This window comes from Eptatretus burgeri, chromosome 5, assembly GCF_056783735.1.
Source record: "Eptatretus burgeri isolate ZD-2024b chromosome 5, Ebu_testis_v1, whole genome shotgun sequence".
NCBI lineage: Eukaryota > Metazoa > Chordata > Myxini > Myxiniformes > Myxinidae > Eptatretus > Eptatretus burgeri.
In genome coordinates this window covers 64,292,907-64,314,057 of record NC_140965.1, presented here as the reverse complement: position 1 = coordinate 64,314,057, position 21,151 = coordinate 64,292,907, and the positions used below count along the sequence as shown (strand labels likewise).

Below are 21,151 nucleotides of genomic sequence, written 5' to 3'. Positions count from 1 at the left end.
TTCCCACCGAAACGCTCTGGCAACAATAGCGACCCGATCGTTCCCTGTTGCGACAATAATTATCGATGGTTAAAGGGTTCATTTTCGAGGCAGCAACGAGCACCCCCCCCCAGTCGGCAGAGCCCGCGAGCGCGCAGCCCCCCGCTGTGGCGCCGGGCGGGGAAGCCTACGTGCGTCACGCGCACCAGCTTGACGTCATCGGCGCCCGACGTTAACAGGGGCTGCGTCCGAGCGTCGTCCGTGGTGCTGAAGCGACGTTCGGAGAGCCGGCTGCGCTGTGTGCTCACAGAACTCGCGACGCCACATCTGCCGACAGCGCTCCTCTCTCTCTCCCTCTCTGTGTGTGCCAAGTGTAACCTTTCTCTGCCAGGTACTCTCTGTAACCTTTCTAACACACCTGTTTGCAATGTTATTCACAATGTTTACCTGATGTTTTTCGTTTGTATCGTTTACCTCTTCGTCCTGTTTTTATTATTATTATTATTATTATTATTACATATTATTATTTCTTCAAAACAACCTCGTCAATCCTTCATGAATGTCAAACCGAGTTTGGAGCGCTTTGCGAAGCTGCCTGATCTTACGAACCCGCATTGGTGTTCATCTGAACACGTCATGTTGAACGTAATTTACGTCACGCTATTGTTATAAAACAGTACACATTGTTCCAATACCTGGATGCACTTTTCGAGTGCGCTGGAGCGAAATTCCACGTCAAAGGGGGGGCACGTGCACAATGGTGGGCGCGAGCAATGGGGGCCACATTCAAGGGGGGCACGTGCACAATGGTGGGCGCGAGCAATGGGGGCCACATTCAAGGGGGGCACGTGCACAATGGTGGGCGCGAGCAATGGGGGCCACATTCAAGGGGGGCACGTGCACAATGGTGGGCGCGAGCAATGGGGGCCATGTTCAAGGGGGGGCACGTGCACAATGGTGGGCACGAGAAACGGGGGCGGATTGCAAGGTTGGGATTTGGCGCTAATAAGACCGCTCGTGACGGCTCACTCACCGAGGACATCGACAATAGGTCCGAATCCCAATGGAAGAGCGAGAACAAAGGGCTCACTCAGACGATGGATATTTGGTGGATCGATCGCAACGCTTCTCGTTGCGTCCCTTTTCCACGGGGGATTATTACCCATCGTGTGCACAACATGCGATTTGGTTCTTCTTTAGGAGGAAATAAAAAGGCTTTTCCGGCGCCGGGCACAGCAGTTATAGATCAGGAAAGGTCTTGAAAACTTGGTGAATCTTAATCTGCGGAAACGTTTGTGTGGGTCCAAGCATCCACTCGATCCACAAAGGAGCACGTCGATGCACAGTTACACGGGAATACATCACCATATGAGCGATCGTTGTGCTTTGCATTCGTCCAATGGATGGAAAATTGGACAAGAAGAAGCACTCGTTTCGCGTCTTCAGGCACTCAGATGGGGTTGCCGAGGCAGTTCTCCATTGGCTCGGAGGTTACAATCCTGGACGGCTCGTCACTCCGACGCAGGGTTATTGAATGGCTCGTTCTTCCTCGTGAGCTGGTACTCGTTTTGCCGACCTTGGTGGGAATGACAGGCCGAGTCAACCCCACCTGGTGCTGCGTTAACGGCAACAGGGGCTCGAACTTCAGACTTAAACCAACAAAGCTTTTCGAAACTGGAGGGACATCGACAAATGGGAAAAGACACAAAACAATTGCTCGAAATATGACGGGTTGGAGAGACACCAGTTCACGTGAAATCGCCCCACCCGAACCTTTCCCCATCCCCAATCCATCAGTTCACTTTACCGCCTAATCCTCCCTCTGCTTCCTTCCGACCCACCCCATCCTCCCACCGCCCCCACCCCATCCTCCCACTCCTTCCGCCCCCACCCCATCCTTTCACCGCCCCCACCCCATCCTCCCACCGCCCCCACCCCATCCTCCCACCACCCCCACCCCATCCTCCCACCACCCCCACCCCATCCTCCCACCACCCCCACCAAAACTCCGAGAGAGAGCCACAGGGAGTGCATGTGCTATTCCTGTCTCTCGCCTCGTGCGTCACGACAACGATGTGGTGATGCAGGAGGAGGGGGGGGGGACTGGGGAGGTGGAGTTGCCTCGTCTAGCTTGACGAACTGAAATGAGGGAAGTGGAGGGGTTGTAAATAGCTAAGATATAAACTACTAAAAGTGAGGAGTGACTGGTGGTACAATTTTGATCACGTGATTTCTCTAGTTTAACATCAATATCTTGGGAAACTCAAACCCCCCCCCCCCCCCAAAAAAAAATAACGATGAAGAAATGATGATTTACTAATAATAAAAAAAACGAATAAGTTGGTGAGATTAATGGATAATGAAAATAGAGAAAGATGAATGAATGAATGAAAGAAGCTTAGAATAAGATACCAAGTCGAGGAAGCGAAAGCAATAAGGTGTGAACTCTTGCAAATGGTGACCGACAGGACAAAGGGAACAATTGGTCGTGAGAAGGCATATGCAGGGTTGTTGTTTTGTTGCTGCTGGTTGCAACATTTTTCTGGAAGGGTGGCTGTGCCGCTGATACAGTGCCCCTGTTGCCAATAAGCTGGTACTCATTTTGCTGACCTCAGAAGGATGACAGGCTGAGTCAACCTGCCTGATGTTAATTCAACGGTTTGGCGGGGGCTCAAACTCAAGACTAATATCTCAAGCCAGCCACCTTAACTCTTAAGCTAACACCAGGCTGAGATGTGGGGTTAAATATAGGAACGATCTAATCTATAAAAGGAGCTCAGTCTTGGTGTGCCTGCATGCGTCCATCCATCAACAATTGTCCTGGAGGGGATACCACTAATCAAGCAATAACGGACACAGCGCATTGTAGCAATACACACATTTACACGTATAGACATATACTTACACGAGGAGAGTTTGTTTCCTGGCATAGCCTGTGTGTAATACGTACCCCAGAAAAAAAAGGGGGGGGGTCGTTAAGAATTTTACAATTTATTTTGATCTTCCTCTTAGTGTGTTGTTGTATATTATTTGGAATTCAGCATCTAAAAAGGTTGTGATGAATATCCCATTAACACTCTCCCCCGCCTCACTTTCTGAATGTATAGCTCGGCTGGTATCTATACACCACCAAATTTTATTTTCCCCATTAATAATAACCGTTTAAAAAAATATATTTTAATCAATTTCGCAAAGAATGGTATTCCCGTCAGCGAAGCGACAGGTCTTCCATTCCAGTGAGCGATAATATCGAAGAGGGTCCAGTTAAGGGTCACATTGAAACCAATATAAAACAGGTGTGTGATGGAGTACGGGATGTTGAAGAATGATTTCAAGACACGATAAATGAATAAACCAAATACATGGAATAATGTAAACTTTCGAAAGAAACCATAAACGTAAACTATGAAAAGTACCTCATTGAGTCATTCAACACCACTTTTTTCTCTTTTGCACAGAACTTAGACCATCATGGAGTACCCTGTGGCTCTTTACCTCATACTGAGCATGCTCTTCTGTGGTTACTTCTCACTCCCTATGGGGAGACTTCGTCCTGAACACTTCCGTGGTCTGGAACGTGGGAGTGAGAGCAAGGCGGCTGACGTGCTGCGTGCGCTGCACTGGGTTGAGGAGTTGCGAGAGAAGCAACGGAAGGAGGAAGAAGACATGAAGGACGACAAGATAGCAACATCTTTACGCACCGCGATGGAGGAGGCTCACAGGTGGGAAGACCAAAGGGAGGAACAGATGGCGATGGATAAAGCAAGGCAGGAGGAAGAAGCAGAAATTGCCGCAGATTTTGTCACTGCATTGCTGGATGCAATGAGTGAGAAAGAGCGTGCTGAGGTGTTAAGGGAAAAAACGAGGGCAAATGTGCACCAAGGGAACCAATGGAGAGTTGGAGCACGTGAACCGATGCCTGAGATGTGGAAGCAGCACAATCCGACGGTAAAGCGACGGGCGGAAAATGTGGAGGAGCCATACGTACCACAGACTCTCTCTGCTCTTGCTTCAGCCATCGGGGACTGGGAGCGCCATGTGGAGCCTGTTACAGGTCCTCCACGTCTCGTGACACCAAATGTGCGCGGCTCAGGTGAGCAAGACCAATTTCTAGATGCCACACCTGAGATGTTGCGATATTATCTGAATTCCGGAGCAAGTTTGGGACGTGGGTCGCAAGAGATTTTGCGGGATTCTGATGCACTTGAAGAAAGATATGGAGATGAGGAAAGAGCTTTGGGGAGCCGGACAACTGTTGGTGAGGAAGTTACTGGAAAGAGAAATGGAGATCAAACCCCAGTGGCTGAGGAAGACGAAGATGAGCTGTTAGCTGAACTGGCTGAGTATTTGGGGTTGGAGCAAGAGGAAGAGCAACCAGAAGTGAGTGAATTTGGTGGTGTGGGAAATCAGCCAGAGGCAGAAGTAGTAAGGCAGAGAGAAGCTCGAGATGAGGACGCAAGCGATGCACACCTTCTTGATCAACTCTCTGCGTACATCGATGATCGCCTCAACACACTGGAGCTGGCAAAGCGAGTTGCTCTCCAAGAGAAAGGAAAACCTGAGCGAAAGTCTTGGCATGACAAGACCGGGAATGGCGAGCCTGAAGAATCGACGGTTGGTCGGAACAACACAGACCTCCATGATATCCTGGACGCACTGTTGGCGACTTCTGGGCATGGTAACATGAACAAGGCAACCTCCAGGGCAGTTTAAGTTGAAGAGCTCAGCTCATTTGGAAGCAAGTCTAGACCAAGTTATCCAACCACTGCTGCACGACCGTCCGTCCATGTCAGTGACACCGGCCCAGAATCCATCAGACACCAACTGGTGTTGTCCACCATCTCCCTACTGTGTTCCCTGCATCGGCTGCTTTGAAAATTTATTGTAGCTTAAGAAAAATGTTGTTTCTCCAAGTCGTTTTAGGTCCTGCCAGTTTCATATCCCTGGATGAGTCTAAATTGTAACTGAGTTATCTAATTTTTTTTTCGTTCGCAGAGCAATGTTTTCAACGTACAAGTGCCTCGTCGTAGCTCGTGCAGTGTTATATTATATTGTTGAAAGTTATTTGGCTCCAGGTAGGGGTTAGTTACAAGGATGTCATCGTGAAATGAGCAAGTTCATAAAGCATGTCTTGTGTTCTTCGGATCTCTATAATTGTATACTGCCATTGAGTGCAAGTAAAAGTTGCAATGTATTTTGCTATAAACTGTCTTTCTGTGGCTCCTATGATTTCTTTTTTTTTCACAACTATATAGCACTTAAAAGAAAAATCCAAATAAAAATAAACAATTGTAATTCCTGATTTTAAATCAAATTACTCCCTCTTCCTGTATGATAGACCTGAGCCCATCCCAGCAGTGGAGTTGCTCTATCAAAAACTATATGCTTCACTCTCCATGCACTCCCCTCATTCCTCCATACCCCCAGGAATAACTGTGGCTACTACTTCCCCTCCGCTCCCAAATCTGGTTTATGTGTGTGTTGTACCATCTACCAAACAGTGATGACTCCATTTACATCTCGCTCAAGGAAAATATGGAATAACTTCTTTCTACTCATCCTATCTCTCTATCTCTATCTCTCTCGCCCCGTTAGCTGCTGAATTAACACCAGATGGGGTTGACTCAGCCTGTCATCCTTCCGAGGTCGGGAAAATGAGCACCAATGCACTGATCGAGGAGGACAGTATCAGTGGCACAGCTGCGCTTCCAAGAAATGAAAGTTACCCGGCAGCAAGCTGCCAAACGCAGGAACAGAAGAGAACTATCTCTTCTTCATAGGGGGTGACTTCAATTGTCATCCTGCCAGTTGGCTGGGTGTGGGTACCTCTCTCACCTGTTATGGCAGTTCAGCAAAGGACTTCTGTGTTTCATTGGGACTGACGTAATCTGTCAACTTCCTGACCTGGATCTCAGTCAACAGCACTCTATCGCTTCTGGATTTGATTTTGACCAATTTCCCTGCTAATGTCTGCTGTTCTTCTTATGCTCCATTCGGTTCATCTGACCACATGCTTGTTAAAGTTGTCATTTCTTTGGCGGTTATTAGAGAACCACCGCAGCGCTGAGGAGTCTGGCATTTCACTGAGGCCGACTGGCAGGGACTTCAAGCAGCCATCAAAATTCTAGACTGGTCTCCCATTTCTACTCTCTCTGACATTAATTCATCCTGGGAATTTTTTCAAAGAAATTTGATTTCTCTCATGCACAGATTTATCCCCTCTTGTCTTCAGTTGTCCTACCCTTCCTCCCCCCCCCCCCCCATGGTACACTGAAGCTTGTTGCGAGGCTGTTGGCCTGAAACAACTTGCCTGTTACAGCCTGAAACAACTTCCCTCATGGAAGGAAAATCCAACTGAAGGCAATCTCAGATCCTTCCCCAAAACTTGGAACAAGTATGTGTCAACCCTCAGGAGAGCCAGAAAACATCTTTCTAATCTCAAATCTGAACTCTGAAACCAGACTCTCTCCTCCAAATCCTGGTGGTGTGTGGTCAATTCTGTTTCTGGTGTATGTTGCTCCTCCATCTGCTCCCTTACTTCAAATGGCCGCACAGCTGACACTGCATGCGAAAAGGCTGAATGCCTAAACTCCGTGTTTGCTTCTAAATCTTGTGTCCCAAACCCATCGCTTTCTGTAGCCACCTGACCCAGTCACACCCAGCTGTTCCTGGACTCTGTGTCCTTTTCTCCCAACAAGGTGAAGAGTTTGCTGTCATATCTCAACTCTGATTCTGCAACCGGTCCAGACGGTATCAGCCCGCGTGTCCAAAAAACATGCTCTGCTGCCATTTCTCACTCTTTCTGTTCTTTTCACCCTCTCATTGACAACATCATCTGCCATCTGCTTGGAAATCAACAAACATTACCACTCTGCAAAAAAGGTGCAAAAACAGATCCCTGCAATGACAGACCAATCAGCCTGCTACCAATCATTAGCAAGGTTATGGAATCCGTCATCGCTTCTGACATTAAATCCTTCCTCTCCTCCAATAGCTTGATTTCTGATGATCAATCTGGATTGACCAGGTCACTCAACCCTGGACATGCTACTTCTGCTTTCCCAACAATGGACGGAGGTCCTAAATGCCAGACATGATATCAGAGCCACCTCCCGAGACATATTGCAAGCTTTCGATACGGTCTGGCATCTCGCACTGCTCACCAAACTCTCTTCTTATGCTATCCAAGGCAATCTTCACTCATGGTTCACATGCTTCCTCTCCTGCCACAGCCAACGTGTGGCTCTTAATGGAATTCTCTCATCTCCTCTTCCCGTCGAGGCTGAAGTTCCTCAAGGCAGTGTTCTTGGTCATGCTTTTTCTCGTTTTCATCAATAATCTCTCAGATTCCCTGGAAAATCCTCTTTATCTCCTTGATGACTCCGTCCTCTGCCGTACCATCTCTCATCCATCAGATTGGCAGGCAGCAAGCAGCCTCTTCACTCTCTGCAGAGCTGGATAAAATCACAAGCTGTTCAAACACATGTCTTTCAATCCTGACAAATCTGACACTCTTACTATCTCTCTCCAAAAGGGCAGTCTGGAACTCTTCCCCCCCCCCCCCACCAATCTACTTTCTCAACAATCCTCTTGAAGAAATCCTGTCATTCAAGCCTCACACCTAGCTCGGCGTCACACTTCGGAAACCAAGGCTTTTAGGATCATTGGTATTTCCCGCGATTAAGCTAAGTCTATGGGTCTCTGACTCTCACTACAGGCAGGTCAGTGGTCTTTCTGTCTTCTCCCATCTCCTCTCTGGCCTTAACCCACCCCTATCCCCCACCCTAGATTTTCACAGGGTGCTCAAGATCCGTCAGCAATCCCCTTCCAGTGAAACTGCCAAAATCAAGAATTACTGTTCACCTTCACGCTTTCATTCCTCTTTTTTCCCACCTCTGGAACAAACTCCCACACTCTCTTCAATCCCACTCCTCCCTCCTAGTCCTCAAAATAGCTGTTCACCACCATCTCATATCTTTCTCCATCCAAAACCATGCTAGTTTCTACCCCAACTAACCCACCCCAAACCCACCTCCTTCAATTCCCTGCTTTCCTTGCTGAAAGTCCCTGGGGTGTCCATCGTGTTTACCCCTTGTACCCCACCCCATCCTTCTCCCTTCCACAGATCTCCTAATGTCTCCATTCCCTGCTGTTCTGAGTTTCCATCTACCACCCCTCTTGTCTCCTGCTCCCTTTGTTTATGTTCTGTGTGTTCGCTCTTATACGAGCCTCGATGAAGTATACAAAAAAAAGTATCTGCTGATTGTTGATGGCAAACACCTGCATGATTAATGAGTGAGAAAATTCACAGTTTCAAAGAAGAAAACAGAGAAAAAGAAAACAGGCAGAGGCTGGCAGAAGCAGGCAGAAGCAGGCAGGCACGATGACCTCCTCTCCTCAGACTCGATTCCCTCAGAACACTTTCATTCCAGACCTTGACAGTCCATTCCTCCAGTTCTCCTTAGACCAACCTTCCAACCGACTGCCTGATTAGCCCCACCCTCTTCTCTCGTGGCAATGCTCTGCCCCTCCGAGGCAATCCAACACTCTGCCCCCCCCAACTTTCATGCCGACTTTCCCAGCACCCCCTGGTGGAGGTTGACATAGAGGTTAAACACACAATTTCCTTAACCGTAATCCTGACTTCATTATTACCATGCACCACCCCCTGTAAGGTGCACATGCAAACAACACAATTCTAAAGCTGACATTTCCCTACTTATACATTGAGATGGCTAACTACTCACACACAGACCATGCTACTCCACGCATTCCTATCTGCTCCATGGGAATATCTAGCCCCCCCCAGCATCCCCCCTCCCCCACAGCAATAACACAGCCCCACCCCCACCCAGAACCACAACTCCTGTGAGGTTCAATGCAAGTGTTAAGGCTGGAGCTGTTGTCCCTACAGGCTCACACCTAATTAACCTCAACAAAATAAATTAGGAGGGGCTGTGGGAAGCGAGCCGTAGCTAACTTACCTAACCTTATCATATTGCTCCCTAAGTTGCAAATAAAATTCAAAAATTTACAATTTTTATACACAATGGTCTTCCCTTCTATCTCTCTCCTCTCTCCAATGTCTTGGGGTGGGGAGAGAATGGCTCCAAAAACACAACAGGCCTACCTTAAAGACAATTTATATTACCTTAAACAAATCAAACCCCACAAATTGACCACATTCCCCAGTGGATGTCACCTGCACCAGCTATCAGCTGAGCCCAAATACCCAATTTCAAAACTGCCTATCCAATTTCATGGGCAACCTGCCCTTCATATTACATACATTGCCTGTAGAAAGTCCACACCCCCTTTCAAAATTTTCACCTTTTGCTGCCTTTAAGCCTAGAATCAAATTACATTAAATCAGACCTTTTCCACCTTTATTTACACAACGTAACTCACAACTTCAAAGTGAAAAACAAATTCTACAAATTTCAGAAAATTAATTAAAAATACAACACGAGAATATCTTGGTTGTTCTTTGTGGATTATGCGGTTTTACTGTGAGAGACAATCCATGGCGATGCTCACCACAACAGTCAGGAGGTGCGTCTGATGTATAAACGAAAAATGTGGTGATTATTGGTTAGATATTTATTGGTATGCTATTCTGGTGAGGGAAAATAAGCCTGAAATCTGGATAGGTGGTTCAGTTTGATGCTTAACTGATGTTGACCATGTAATCTTTGTCTGTTTGACGGAGTCACCGGGCCGAGGCCTCTTGGTGACGCTTTGGTGTAGGACTATGTCCGATGGAAATCGGTGGAGTGCTTAACACATTCGACATGTTTTTGTTTACCCGCCGATCACATCACGTGCCTTCTGGTTGAATGGCATGCATTACCGGAACAATCGTCTGGGTGGCAGAAGGATGGTGTTCTTTGCAGATTATGTGGTTTTCTTGTGCGAAACATAATCCATGGCAATGCTCACCATAACAGCCAGGAGGTGCCATGTATGTATTGCTGGGGATTGGGTGAGAAGACCACTGGGGGAGGAGGGGAACTATCTCGGCTCTCACCAGACTCCCCGGAATCGTAGGCCATCACACACGGATAATTCTGTGACGTGGCAGGTTGCTAACCGACGTGAACTCCAATAATTCAACTGCGTGACCTAGGGTCCTCCCGTCTATGGGTTAACCGGGTTACCTAATTAATCACATGACAATTACCAGGGAACACGCCCTCAAAACACTTTGTCCAAACCGGATCACTTTACCGGATCGGATGCAGCCGAGCGACACGACAAAGGACGTACCGGCTAAAAGGAATGGATCGTTGGGTATAAAGTCCTGGCTAAGCTTGGATTCAGACCATGCTGGATCAATGAAAGAACAGACAACGAGCTGAGAACATTTCAAATAATAATATATTTATAAGCAGGCAAGGAAAGTTACGTGGCACAGTGAATAGTAGTTTTATTGTTGTGTGTAATGCAGGGATAGAAAGAAGCGTGAGGTGCGACAATGTACAAGTAACTTACGAAAGCAGACAGAGCAGACTTAACCCGAAATAATAATCTTCTGCAATCTTAACATGCGAGGACAGAGGCCAGGAAACACACACACACACACACACACACACACACACACACACACACACACACACATCCCGATGAAGAGGAGTTAATGAAGACAAAAGGGAGGAGAGATGAGGCTAACGGTCTCTGAATACCTTGCACGATTGCCCAATCGCGCCACCAATACGTTTTGGGGGGATGCTCCGCTGGGCGATACCTCCCTGACAGCTGGCGCACCGTTTCTTGCTTTGTGGCACTTCGAGTAGCTAGCATCGGTCCAGAGAACGGGACGTGACCGTCGGGCGTGAAGGGAGGGACTTGAGTGGAGAAGGCAGAGTCGGGAGCGGAATGGGTGGAGAAGGCGGAGTCGAGAGAGAGTGGGTGGAGTGGAAGACGGGACCAGGTGGGTGGGTGGAGTCAGCGACGTGTGGGCGGAGAAGTGGACGCGGAGTCGCAGGTGATGACGGCGGATGAAGAAGGCAGAGTCGCAGGCGAATGGGAGGAGAAGGCGAGTTGGAGATCCAGCGCGTGAGATAAAGAACAGCTTCACCATCCTAGTTTTATAAACCCCGCGGTGCGGGGTGGGGGCCACCCCGAAGCGATGCACCGTCACCCGAATCGGGCACTCTGATTAGCCCCGGCCCCCACGTGGCCCAGCCGCGATGGCCGGAAGCGGCTCCATTCCACTTCCGGCAAGATAGCCCCAAGCTGTGGAATCGTCTCGCTCCGACCTCACGGCATGATATGCATCACCCTGCACCGAACTCCGCGACATGAATTGCCTTGCACGAACCCCCGGACTGTGCCCTGATGACCGGCCAAGGGTCGTGTCAGTCCTGCATGCCCGCCCGGGCACCCCCGGCTAGTGCTGGTCAATGTGCCTACTCCGTGATGCACCACGCGGCCCAAGCGATCCGAACTGCACAGCACACTTCTGCCTGATTGCGGCTTTGCCGGGCGGAGAGGCGAGGAGACATCCGCCGTCCGTGGGGAACACCCGCGGCCGCCAACGAGGACCGATGGTAAGGTGTTGGGGTAAATCCATGTACAGACCAGAACAAGATGTGTGCCATCCGTGTCCTGCTCTGTTCGATAATAAGGTGTCACGAGCTAAGCACGGGTCCGCCTGCTATCGAGCATGTTTCGTACAGAATGCGCGGATCTGCCATGGCCCACGTGGTCAGCGCTCACATTCACACGATTCTGCTATCGTGTGCGCAGGGCCAACCCCGATCTGTGTCATGAATTGAGGGGAACGATCAGGTATAATAATTAGATGGAGGTTTGGAATGAAAAATAGTATAGATATAAGTATCAGATGGAGAAATGTAGGGAAAAGAGGATGCCGATAAAATTAAATCCAGAAATGGGTTGAAAAGAACGCGCCGCCCGTATCTTGTGCACTTGTGTCCTGTACAACATGGCGTGGTCATTGTTTTTATATTATTGGCACCAAGCTGCCAGCCACGCTCTCGCCAATATTGGGTCATTTGCTTCTGTGTTATGAATAACAACATCCGTGCAGCCTCTTTAAGAGATATCTGTTCGTATGCCTTTTCAATGCAACCAGCAATTTCATCCCAGATAATTGGAAACGTCAGACGATCATCTCAAGCTTGCGGCAAAGGTTCGTTCAAGTGTATCGCTGTATCCTCGCAGCTGTGCTGTCGATGCTCATATGGTGTTGTCGCAACTTTCCTATTCCCCTCCCCCATCCGCAGCACGTGCTGCATGTGTTGGCCTCTTGCGAGGACGCACACGTTGAGGGTGCGGCTGCAGTTTTTACAGGCGGCTGTCTGAGTGCAGTATCTGCTTTGATTTATTTCAGGAAGAGGAAAGGAGTAGGAATGAAGATAGAGATATAATCAGACCTAACTATGAGATTCATACAACGCACTGTCCCATTGTCCCGCTAAACAAAAGGGAAGGGACTATCTGAACGTATATTAATGGAATAACTATTGAGGGACCGCTGTATGACGGTTGCTATTGCTTTGGAGGGATGCGGTTCCTTGAACCGCAATATAAACATATACACATATATATATATATATACACACATACACATATATATATATATATATATATATATATATATATATATATACATACACATATATATATATATATATATATATATATACACATATACATATATACACATATACATACATACACACACACACACACACACACACACACACACACACACACACACACACACACACACACACACACACACACACACCGGTAGGCGACATGGGTGGTCGCTATATAATTGCATACTAGTCAACCAGTTTTTGACGGATCGGGCTGAAAATTTTTGACAAAGAGGTTGATTATAGTGCTCATAAAAGCGCGGAAGCCGATTTTCGAAATATATATATATATATATATATATATATATATATATATATATATATATATATATATATATATATATATATATATATATATATATATATATATATATATATATATTTTTCGGATTTTTTCAAAAATTTTAAAGTCCCGTTGCTTGGCAACAGTGGCGCCCATAGCAACGGTGCTCAAAAGCAATCAACTAGATCCTGGTATGAACCTACCAGTCAAGTTTTATCAAAATCGGTTGACTCCTCTGGCCTCCAGAGCTGTCCATTACATACATACAGATGGAAAACCTGAGAATAACGGTAGTCTCGCGACCACCCAATAAATATATATATATATATATATATATATATATATATATATATATATATATATATATATATATATATATATATATATATATATATGCAAAATGGTTGTTTGTTTGTGACCCTACTCCTTTGAGCTTCCAAGGTTAATCGCTACAAAACTTTATAGGATCACAATGTTTTCCACAATGCACCTAAATAGGGAGTTTAAACTCATTTTCTCACTTTTCATAACTTATAAACACACGAGCTGCCACCTGTCACCATCTCCACGATGGTAGATCCATATACGAGGTCTGCTAAAAAAGTAACGGGACTGAGCCTGCTGTGTGCGCCACTTACACAACTTGGATGAACGGGTTGCTTTACAGTCTTTCGCAACATTCCAGCAATATATATGATTGGTGATGGTTGACTGCGCTCATTGTGTGATTTTTTTTACAAGTCATACTTTACACGTCGTCTGGTCTGAGTCGTCGCGCTACGAGTCGTGACCAGAGATGTCACGTGCATTTGAATGGCACAAGAGGTTCAAAGAGGGACGGGAGGAGGTTGAAGACGATCCACGGTCTGGAAGACCTTCAACGAGCAGAACAGCGGACAACATCGAGCATGTGAAGCAGATGGTGCACGCAGATTGTCGACTCACGGTGCAGATGATTGCTGAGGAACTTTCCATCAATAAGGGCACTGTCTAGAGCATAATCACTGAAAATCTTGAAATGTGCAAGGTGTGCGCAAAGATGGTCCCCAAGCTGTTGTCCGAGGACCAGAAACAGCAAAGAGTCACTGTCTGTCAAGACATTATTGAGCGCCTCGAGGACGATCCAGACCTGCTCGGGAGAGATTACTGGCGATGAATCATGGATATTCGAATACGATCCCGAGACCAAACGGCAGAGTCGGTGGTGGAAAAGTCCAGCATCACCAAGACCAAAGAAAGCAAGGATGTCGAAGTCGAAGGTCAAGGTGATGCTCATCACGTTTTTTGACATCAAGGGCATCGTCCACTTCGTGTCTCTACCACAGGATCAAACAGTGAATCAATACGTGTACAAGGAGATCCTCCGGCACCTCATGAGATCAGTCCGGGACAAGAGGAGGGATCTGTGGGGGAACAACGCCTGGGTGCTCCACCATGACAACGCCCCTGCTCACAGTGCCCTGAGCATCTGACAGTTTCTGGCGGAGAGGAACGTGCCAACTCTGGACCAACCCCTGTATTCACCAGACTTGGCCCCTTGTAATTTTTTCCTGTTCCCCAAACTCAAGGGGGTGATCAAGAGGACCCGATTTCCTGATGTGGAGGCCATCAAAAGGGCCGTGACAACAGAGCTCCGGAGGATTCCAGAAGAAGCCTTCCGGGGGTGCATCGGGGCGTGGAAGAAGAGGATGGACAAGTAAGACTGGAGGGAAACTATTTTGAAGGGGACAAGCTGTGATTAACATATTTTTTGGAATAAAATTTCTGTGGTCAGTCCCGTTACTTTTTAGATGGACCTCCTATACAATGCTTCATAGAAAGCCCAATTTTTGGGGATTTCAATCTGGATACTGATATATTTGGTGAGGTGGTGACCTCAGATCGTCAAACATGATAGTAAATGTGAAAAATAATCATTAATTAAGATGTTGACATGATCAGTAAGAGCGGCAAAGGAGCATGTGGCCTCTCAAATGCCATAATCATTCAAAAACCGAAAATAGTACAAACTTAACCTACACCTCGATTTAAAAGTAATTTCACTGCTCATCTAATAACATACATGACTCTTAAGGGTGAAAAATTAAAACAGCCATGAGGCCCTTATGGATACTTTAAGACCCTTTCGATACTTTAGACCCCTTTTTCTCTTTTGCCTTTAGACCCATTTCAACACATCAAACCCTTATGAGACCCTTTCAACACTTTTGTTGTTCGGTGGGTTCGGTGGCGAGGACGACCGCTCGGTGGGGCAGTTGTTAGGCCGTCTCCCACCGGACTCCCGGTCATCGCTCTGGATTCTCCCGGTCATCATCGCATTGAAGGTCATCGCTCTGGATAACTCCGAAGCCGACGGGTCGCTTAATCCAGTGGTTCTCAACCTTTTGGAGCCGCGACCCCCCAAAAAATTTAAGTTGGGGTTCGCGACCCCCCCTCCCGACTCACACTTGAAACACACTGCAGTGACGTCATGGAGCGCATAAAAAAGATCCACAGTGCCTGGAGCACATTGGCCAACGCCTAGGTACTGCCAGCTGTTAAAACTAAACAGAACAAAACTAAACTAAACTGGCATCACAAATTAATTATTTACACTCTGATGTATAACACAGTAAAAACAGCCAGCCACATTCATAAAAAAGGCTTCTGTAATTGCAAAGAGAGGTACGTAGCCTATTTATTCACGGGACACGGACTGGAAGATTGAGCGACCCTCTGCTGCAGACACAGGTTACTATCACACATGACAGCTTCCAGACGTACACAAACCTTGCATTAGTGACCAAAAATATACAAAACAACAAAACAAAAACTAAATCAATTTGGCTTTAAGTACAGTTTTAAATTTTATTCATGATCCGACAGCACAACTCATTGTGAAGGAGGCAACAGGACTGCTTTACAAGCTGATGGCAATAGGCTATTACCATTCATTCTCATATAGCTGGGCCTGCAAAACAGCTTTAAGCACAGTGCAAATACCTTTCAGTGTCCCTACAGGCTTATTATTCTCAGTTCATTCACAGTTCCTATAACAGTTATGCCTGTTGTAGGCTTGTAGCCTATTATCATTCATCTCATTTTGCATTTTCCCCTTTATAACAACGATTCTCAATGGGCTTTCAGTTTCATTTTTTTTCAGATTGAACACAATAATTCAGATAATACTGACTCACAATAATTCGGACAATACCGACCCACAATAATTGAACACAATAACACACAATAATTCTTTTTTTAACAGTTACATCTGTAAAGACACATGCTTGTATTGTCAGATAGTATTCACTTACTCATTTTATAGTGGGATGGCTGAGCCTGTTTGTTTGAACAAAGCAGCTGTATTCTTGGTTTTAAGCTGGAGACTGCAACACGAAGATCATCCTCAACTTTAATGAACCGTGATCTGTATTTGTTCTTGATAAATGTCAGTGAGGAAAAGGTCTTCTCACAAAGGTATGTAGATCCAAATGGAATAAGTATATCAATTGCAGCCTTTGATAGTCCTGGGTATTCCGCGGACACTGACAGCCAGAATTCCTCCGGTGTGGATGAGGCAAAAGCGGTCTTTAATGTGCGGTCAGAGGAGAGGTCCAAGAGTGAATCCTCAAGCTCCGATGACAGGTGTCGGGCAGATGAGGTGATGAAAGGCTGGCGTATCCAGTCATTTCTCTCTGGTGTGTTGGGCAGATGAGGTGATGAAAGGCTGGCGTATCCAGTCGTTTCTCTCTGGTGTATCGTTTTTTGGGAAGTACCTACTGAAGTGGCCAAGCAGGCTTCTGAGGTGAGCAGCAATAAGTCATTTTATTGTTTGGATGCTTATGTCAAATTTTTCCATGAAGACCTTGAGCTCAAGGAACATTTCCACACTGCCTTCTTCGACTCGCGCTGCCCACCGCTCAAGCTTCTTCGTAAACGCTGTAACCTTGTCAGAAAGCGTGAGGACATTGGTGTTTGGGCCTTGGAGAGACAAGTTTAGACTGTTCAGTTTATCAAATATGCCTGCCAGATATGCAAGGCCAGTAACCCATGTGGGGTCGGTCAGGTGGTCAGCGAGGGGGGAGCCGCAATCTGAGAGGAAAATGCGAACCTCCTCATGCAGTTCAAACAGTCTGGTTAAAACTTTCCCCCATGATAGCCATCTGACCTCTGTGTGAAATAGTAGAGATTCGTGTTCCGATCCCATTTCCTGGCAGAGTGTGGTAAACATTCTGGTATTCACCGGACGGGATTTGATGAAGTTCACCATTTTAATTGCTGTTTGGAGAACATTGCGTAGTTGGGGCTCGGGGTTCTTGTTGGCGAGGGCTTCTCTGTGAATAATGCAAGGAGTGAATTTGACATGCGGCGCCACTTCCAAAACTTTAGCTTTCAGTCCCCTTCTTGTCCCCTGCATGGTACCAGCTCCATCTGTACACACAGAGATGCAATTTTCCCAACTTAGCCCCTCCTCGCGCATTTTACTGTCCAGTTTGTTTAAAATGTCACGACCAGTGCAAGTTCCTTCAAGTGTCGAGCAAAACAACATATCCTCGTATATTTTCCCCTCGTAGCTGTATCTTGCAAAAACAAGTAACTGTGCATCACTGGAAACATCCGTTGTTTCGTCAATTTGGAGGGAAAATCTTCCACTTTTCTTCACTCGGTCAATGAGCTGCTCTTTAATGTCGTTGGCCATTTCTCCAATGCGCCTCGCCATTGTGTCATTAGACAGTGGAATAGTCTCAAGTGTGCTAGCTATTTTTTCACCATGCATAGCTCGGGTCATTGCAATCGCTGCTGGGCGGATCAGGCTCTCTGCAATAGTATGGGGCTTTTTGGATTGAGCAACCAAGTATGCCACTTCATATGAAGCCAACAGGGCTTTGACAGGGATTGTAGAGTGCTCACGTACAGTCGTCTTTTGGCTCTGTAGTTCTCCCTCCTTACGATGAAAAAAATCTAATGGTTTGTCAATGGAGGATGGGTGTTTGGTTTGTAAACGTCTCTTCAATTTCACTGGTTTCAAGCTTTTGTGAGCAAGCACTTCTGAACACAGAACACACTGTGGATATTCCACTTCATTTTTGGCTAGGCATGTGAATCCGTACTGCAGAAAGTCAGTCTGATATTTCTGACGCTTGTTGGAGGCCAAATCTGCCACCGGCGCTTTACGTTTTTCAGTTGAACTTGTAACAGTTGGCCCACCTTCACATGTGTCGTCTTGGTCCGCATCTTAAGCTGGCAGACGTTTTTTTGACAAGTCACCGATCCATATTCAGCCACCTTGCAGTAGTTAGGTAGTGCTAACATTGACTTTCAGCACCCACCACTGTGCTGCGCACTCTTCTCTTCACACACACACACACACACACACACACACACACACACACACACACACACACACACACACACACACACACACACACACACACATTTCACTTGCTGCTCAAATCTGTTTCATAATGACTACATTATAACATTGGTATGGGAGATTTAATTGAAAAATCATTTTCCAAAAATATTTATGAATTTCTTTATTATATATTTGTTTATTTGTTTTGACAACCTTCCCACGATCCCCTAAAACAATCTCGCGACCCTCAGGTTGAGAACCATTGGCTTAGTCGACCGTGGTAGCCAATATTTTGACAGCGTGGGGTAGGGTTTATTTGTCTAATCCAATTTACCTAAGTACCCACGCCGTCTAACTACCGGGGAAGCCACACCCTCGGCCGGCTCCGTCCGAACTGAGTCCCTGTTACCGACTCGGGTCCGGCGTAACCGAGCGGGAATTACCAAAACCTGCCAGTCCAAATAGCAATTTACGGCACAAGCAGCCTCACTAATTCTCAAACCCGAACCATACTGGGTCAATGAAAAACACAGACAACGAACTAGAACATTTAACAGTTATTTATTTACAATAGGCAATAGGGAAGGAAACACAGAGCAGACTTAATCACAAATATAAATGCAGGCAAATGTACAATGGCAATCACTTAACAGTTTTACTTACAGACTGGTGACACACACACAAACACACACACACACACACACACACACACACACACACACACACACACACACACACACACACACACACACACACACACACACACACACACACACACACACACACACACACACACACACACACGAAATGGAGCCGGCTGGCCTTTATTGGACCCTCCAGCCGCGGAGGATAGGCAAGCTGGGGGTCAGAGTCTGGTCAGGTACCTGGCCACCTCGTGCTGTCTGGCCGACCTGCACTTGTGAGCTCAGGGACCGTGGAACAGCTTTACGACGAACCAGGCACACCAAGGACGGTGGGACTTGAACCCACAATCAACAACGCACCAGGCACCAAGGATCGAGGGCGAAGAGACAGACGCCAGCCAGCACGATCCAACCACGAACCAAAAAGCGAGACGAGACCCCCTTCTGTCAGGATCGCACCGTCAATCCTCATCTCATCATGCTGGGTCGAGGGATCGGGCTCTCTGGTAACTCCCACTCTCATTGGTCAGGGGGGGGGGGCGTCGGGTGATCGGTGTCCTCTCCTCATTGCACGAGGCCGCCTCGTCTCATGCAGGTCTTTGTGGGCTGTTGCGGTGTCCACCCCTGATTGGACCGAAGAGACATTCTTTCTTCTCGGGGCGGAGCCAGAGCTCCGAGGCACCTTTGTCTTCCCCGTGTCGACAGGGGAGACATTCTTTCTTGATGGGGCAGAGTTGGGGCTGAAGCGATCTCACCCCTCTCATTGGACGAGAGGAACATCTCATTGGACGAGATCTCATTGGACGAGAGGAACATTCCATCTTGCTGGAGGGGGGGAGTCGGCTCTGAAGCGATGGAAACTCCGTCGACGTTCGTGACCTCGAACACGTGCGTAATGGCGCTAAAGGAGTGGAGGGGATTGATGTAGAAAACCAACTAGAAAGAAACTCGCAGCACACACATAAAATTCCCATTCGACATAAGGGAGGGATTCAAACTATCCACATATACTTAACGAGATAACTAAACTTTGGGTCAACTGTATGTGCGAATGCGAATGGTTTCCAGATCCATAACAATATCACCCTCACTCTCAAGCAGTACTTCGGAGGTACAACAAGCATGGATTGGAAATCTTCGCTGGTGGAATGGAATGAGGTTGCCAAGGTTACCAGCTCAAACTACTGCGATATCTGCACACTGAATATTTACACTGAATTCCCGTTTCTACCAAAACACACTCATTTGAGGTGAGACATCTACGAACCCATCAGTGACAGGTACCCTCCTCGGAGATTATATATATATTTATATATATACATATATATACATATATATATATACATACATATATATACATATACATATATATATATATATATACATACATATATATATATATATATACACATATATACATATATATATATATATACATATATATATACATATATATATACATATATACATATATATATACATATATATATACATATATATATACATATATACATATATATATACATATATACATATATATATACATATATACATATATATATACATATATATATACATATATATATATATATATATATATATATATATATATATATACATACATACATACATATATATCCACAAACTATTATATTTGACAAATACTTTCTGTGTGTATATAGGTTCTGGTTTTGAGGATTTATCGTTTTTCACTTAATGCCATCATATTATTTATAACAGTGGTTAAAATTATTTCAGCTAAATCAAAAGAATGTCTCAGAAGATGATATTGGATGATGAATTTTTAAGAGACCATTAAATATGTAGCTGGCGAGTCGGTATGTGTGGCTTTTTAAACTCCCCAATGGACAACCAGTTTGTGATGTGCTCTTCAGGTCATATTCATGAAATGCTCCCCACGAGGATGAACTGTTTCATGATCCATCTTCACACATCTGATCTAACCCATGATAGCTAGCATTCTTTAATTTTAAAAAAGTTTTTTTTTATGCTCGATGATTTTATTGCGTCATTGCGGCACCAATCAAGTCGCCAAACAAGTGCAGTGGCTTTAATTCTCTGATGAAGTCTGGAGTGTCTATCTACATGACCGTCATGCAGATCCTCCTGAAATGTATGCACGTTGGATGAGCGCTTGATACCCCAACCAAAAGTGCCTTGGTTACGGTGCGGCTCCAAGTTCGTAAATTGAAAGCAAGCGAGAAACTTTTGAGACTAGCATATGGAATCAAGCAAGGAGAAAGGGTATCATCATGTTGAGGGT

General features: G+C 46.1%; 1 protein-coding gene across 1 annotated transcript; it reads left to right on the top strand.

Moving 5' to 3' along the window:
• Nucleotides 1-209: 209 nt before the first annotated feature.
• On the top strand, nucleotides 210-5,190 carry LOC147026567 (uncharacterized). The gene is made up of 2 exons (XM_085882123.1): nucleotides 210-370; nucleotides 3,438-5,190. The coding sequence occupies exon 2, from the start codon at nucleotides 3,451-3,453 to the stop codon at nucleotides 4,690-4,692; it is 1,242 nt and encodes a 413-aa protein (XP_085738249.1). The 5' UTR covers nucleotides 210-370; nucleotides 3,438-3,450; the 3' UTR covers nucleotides 4,693-5,190.
• Nucleotides 5,191-21,151: the final 15,961 nt, after the last annotated feature.

Coding starts and splice junctions, on each gene's coding strand:
- LOC147026567 (XM_085882123.1), top strand. CDS start 3,451: ATGGAGTACCCTGTGGCTCTTTACCTCATACTGAGCATGCTCTTCTGT.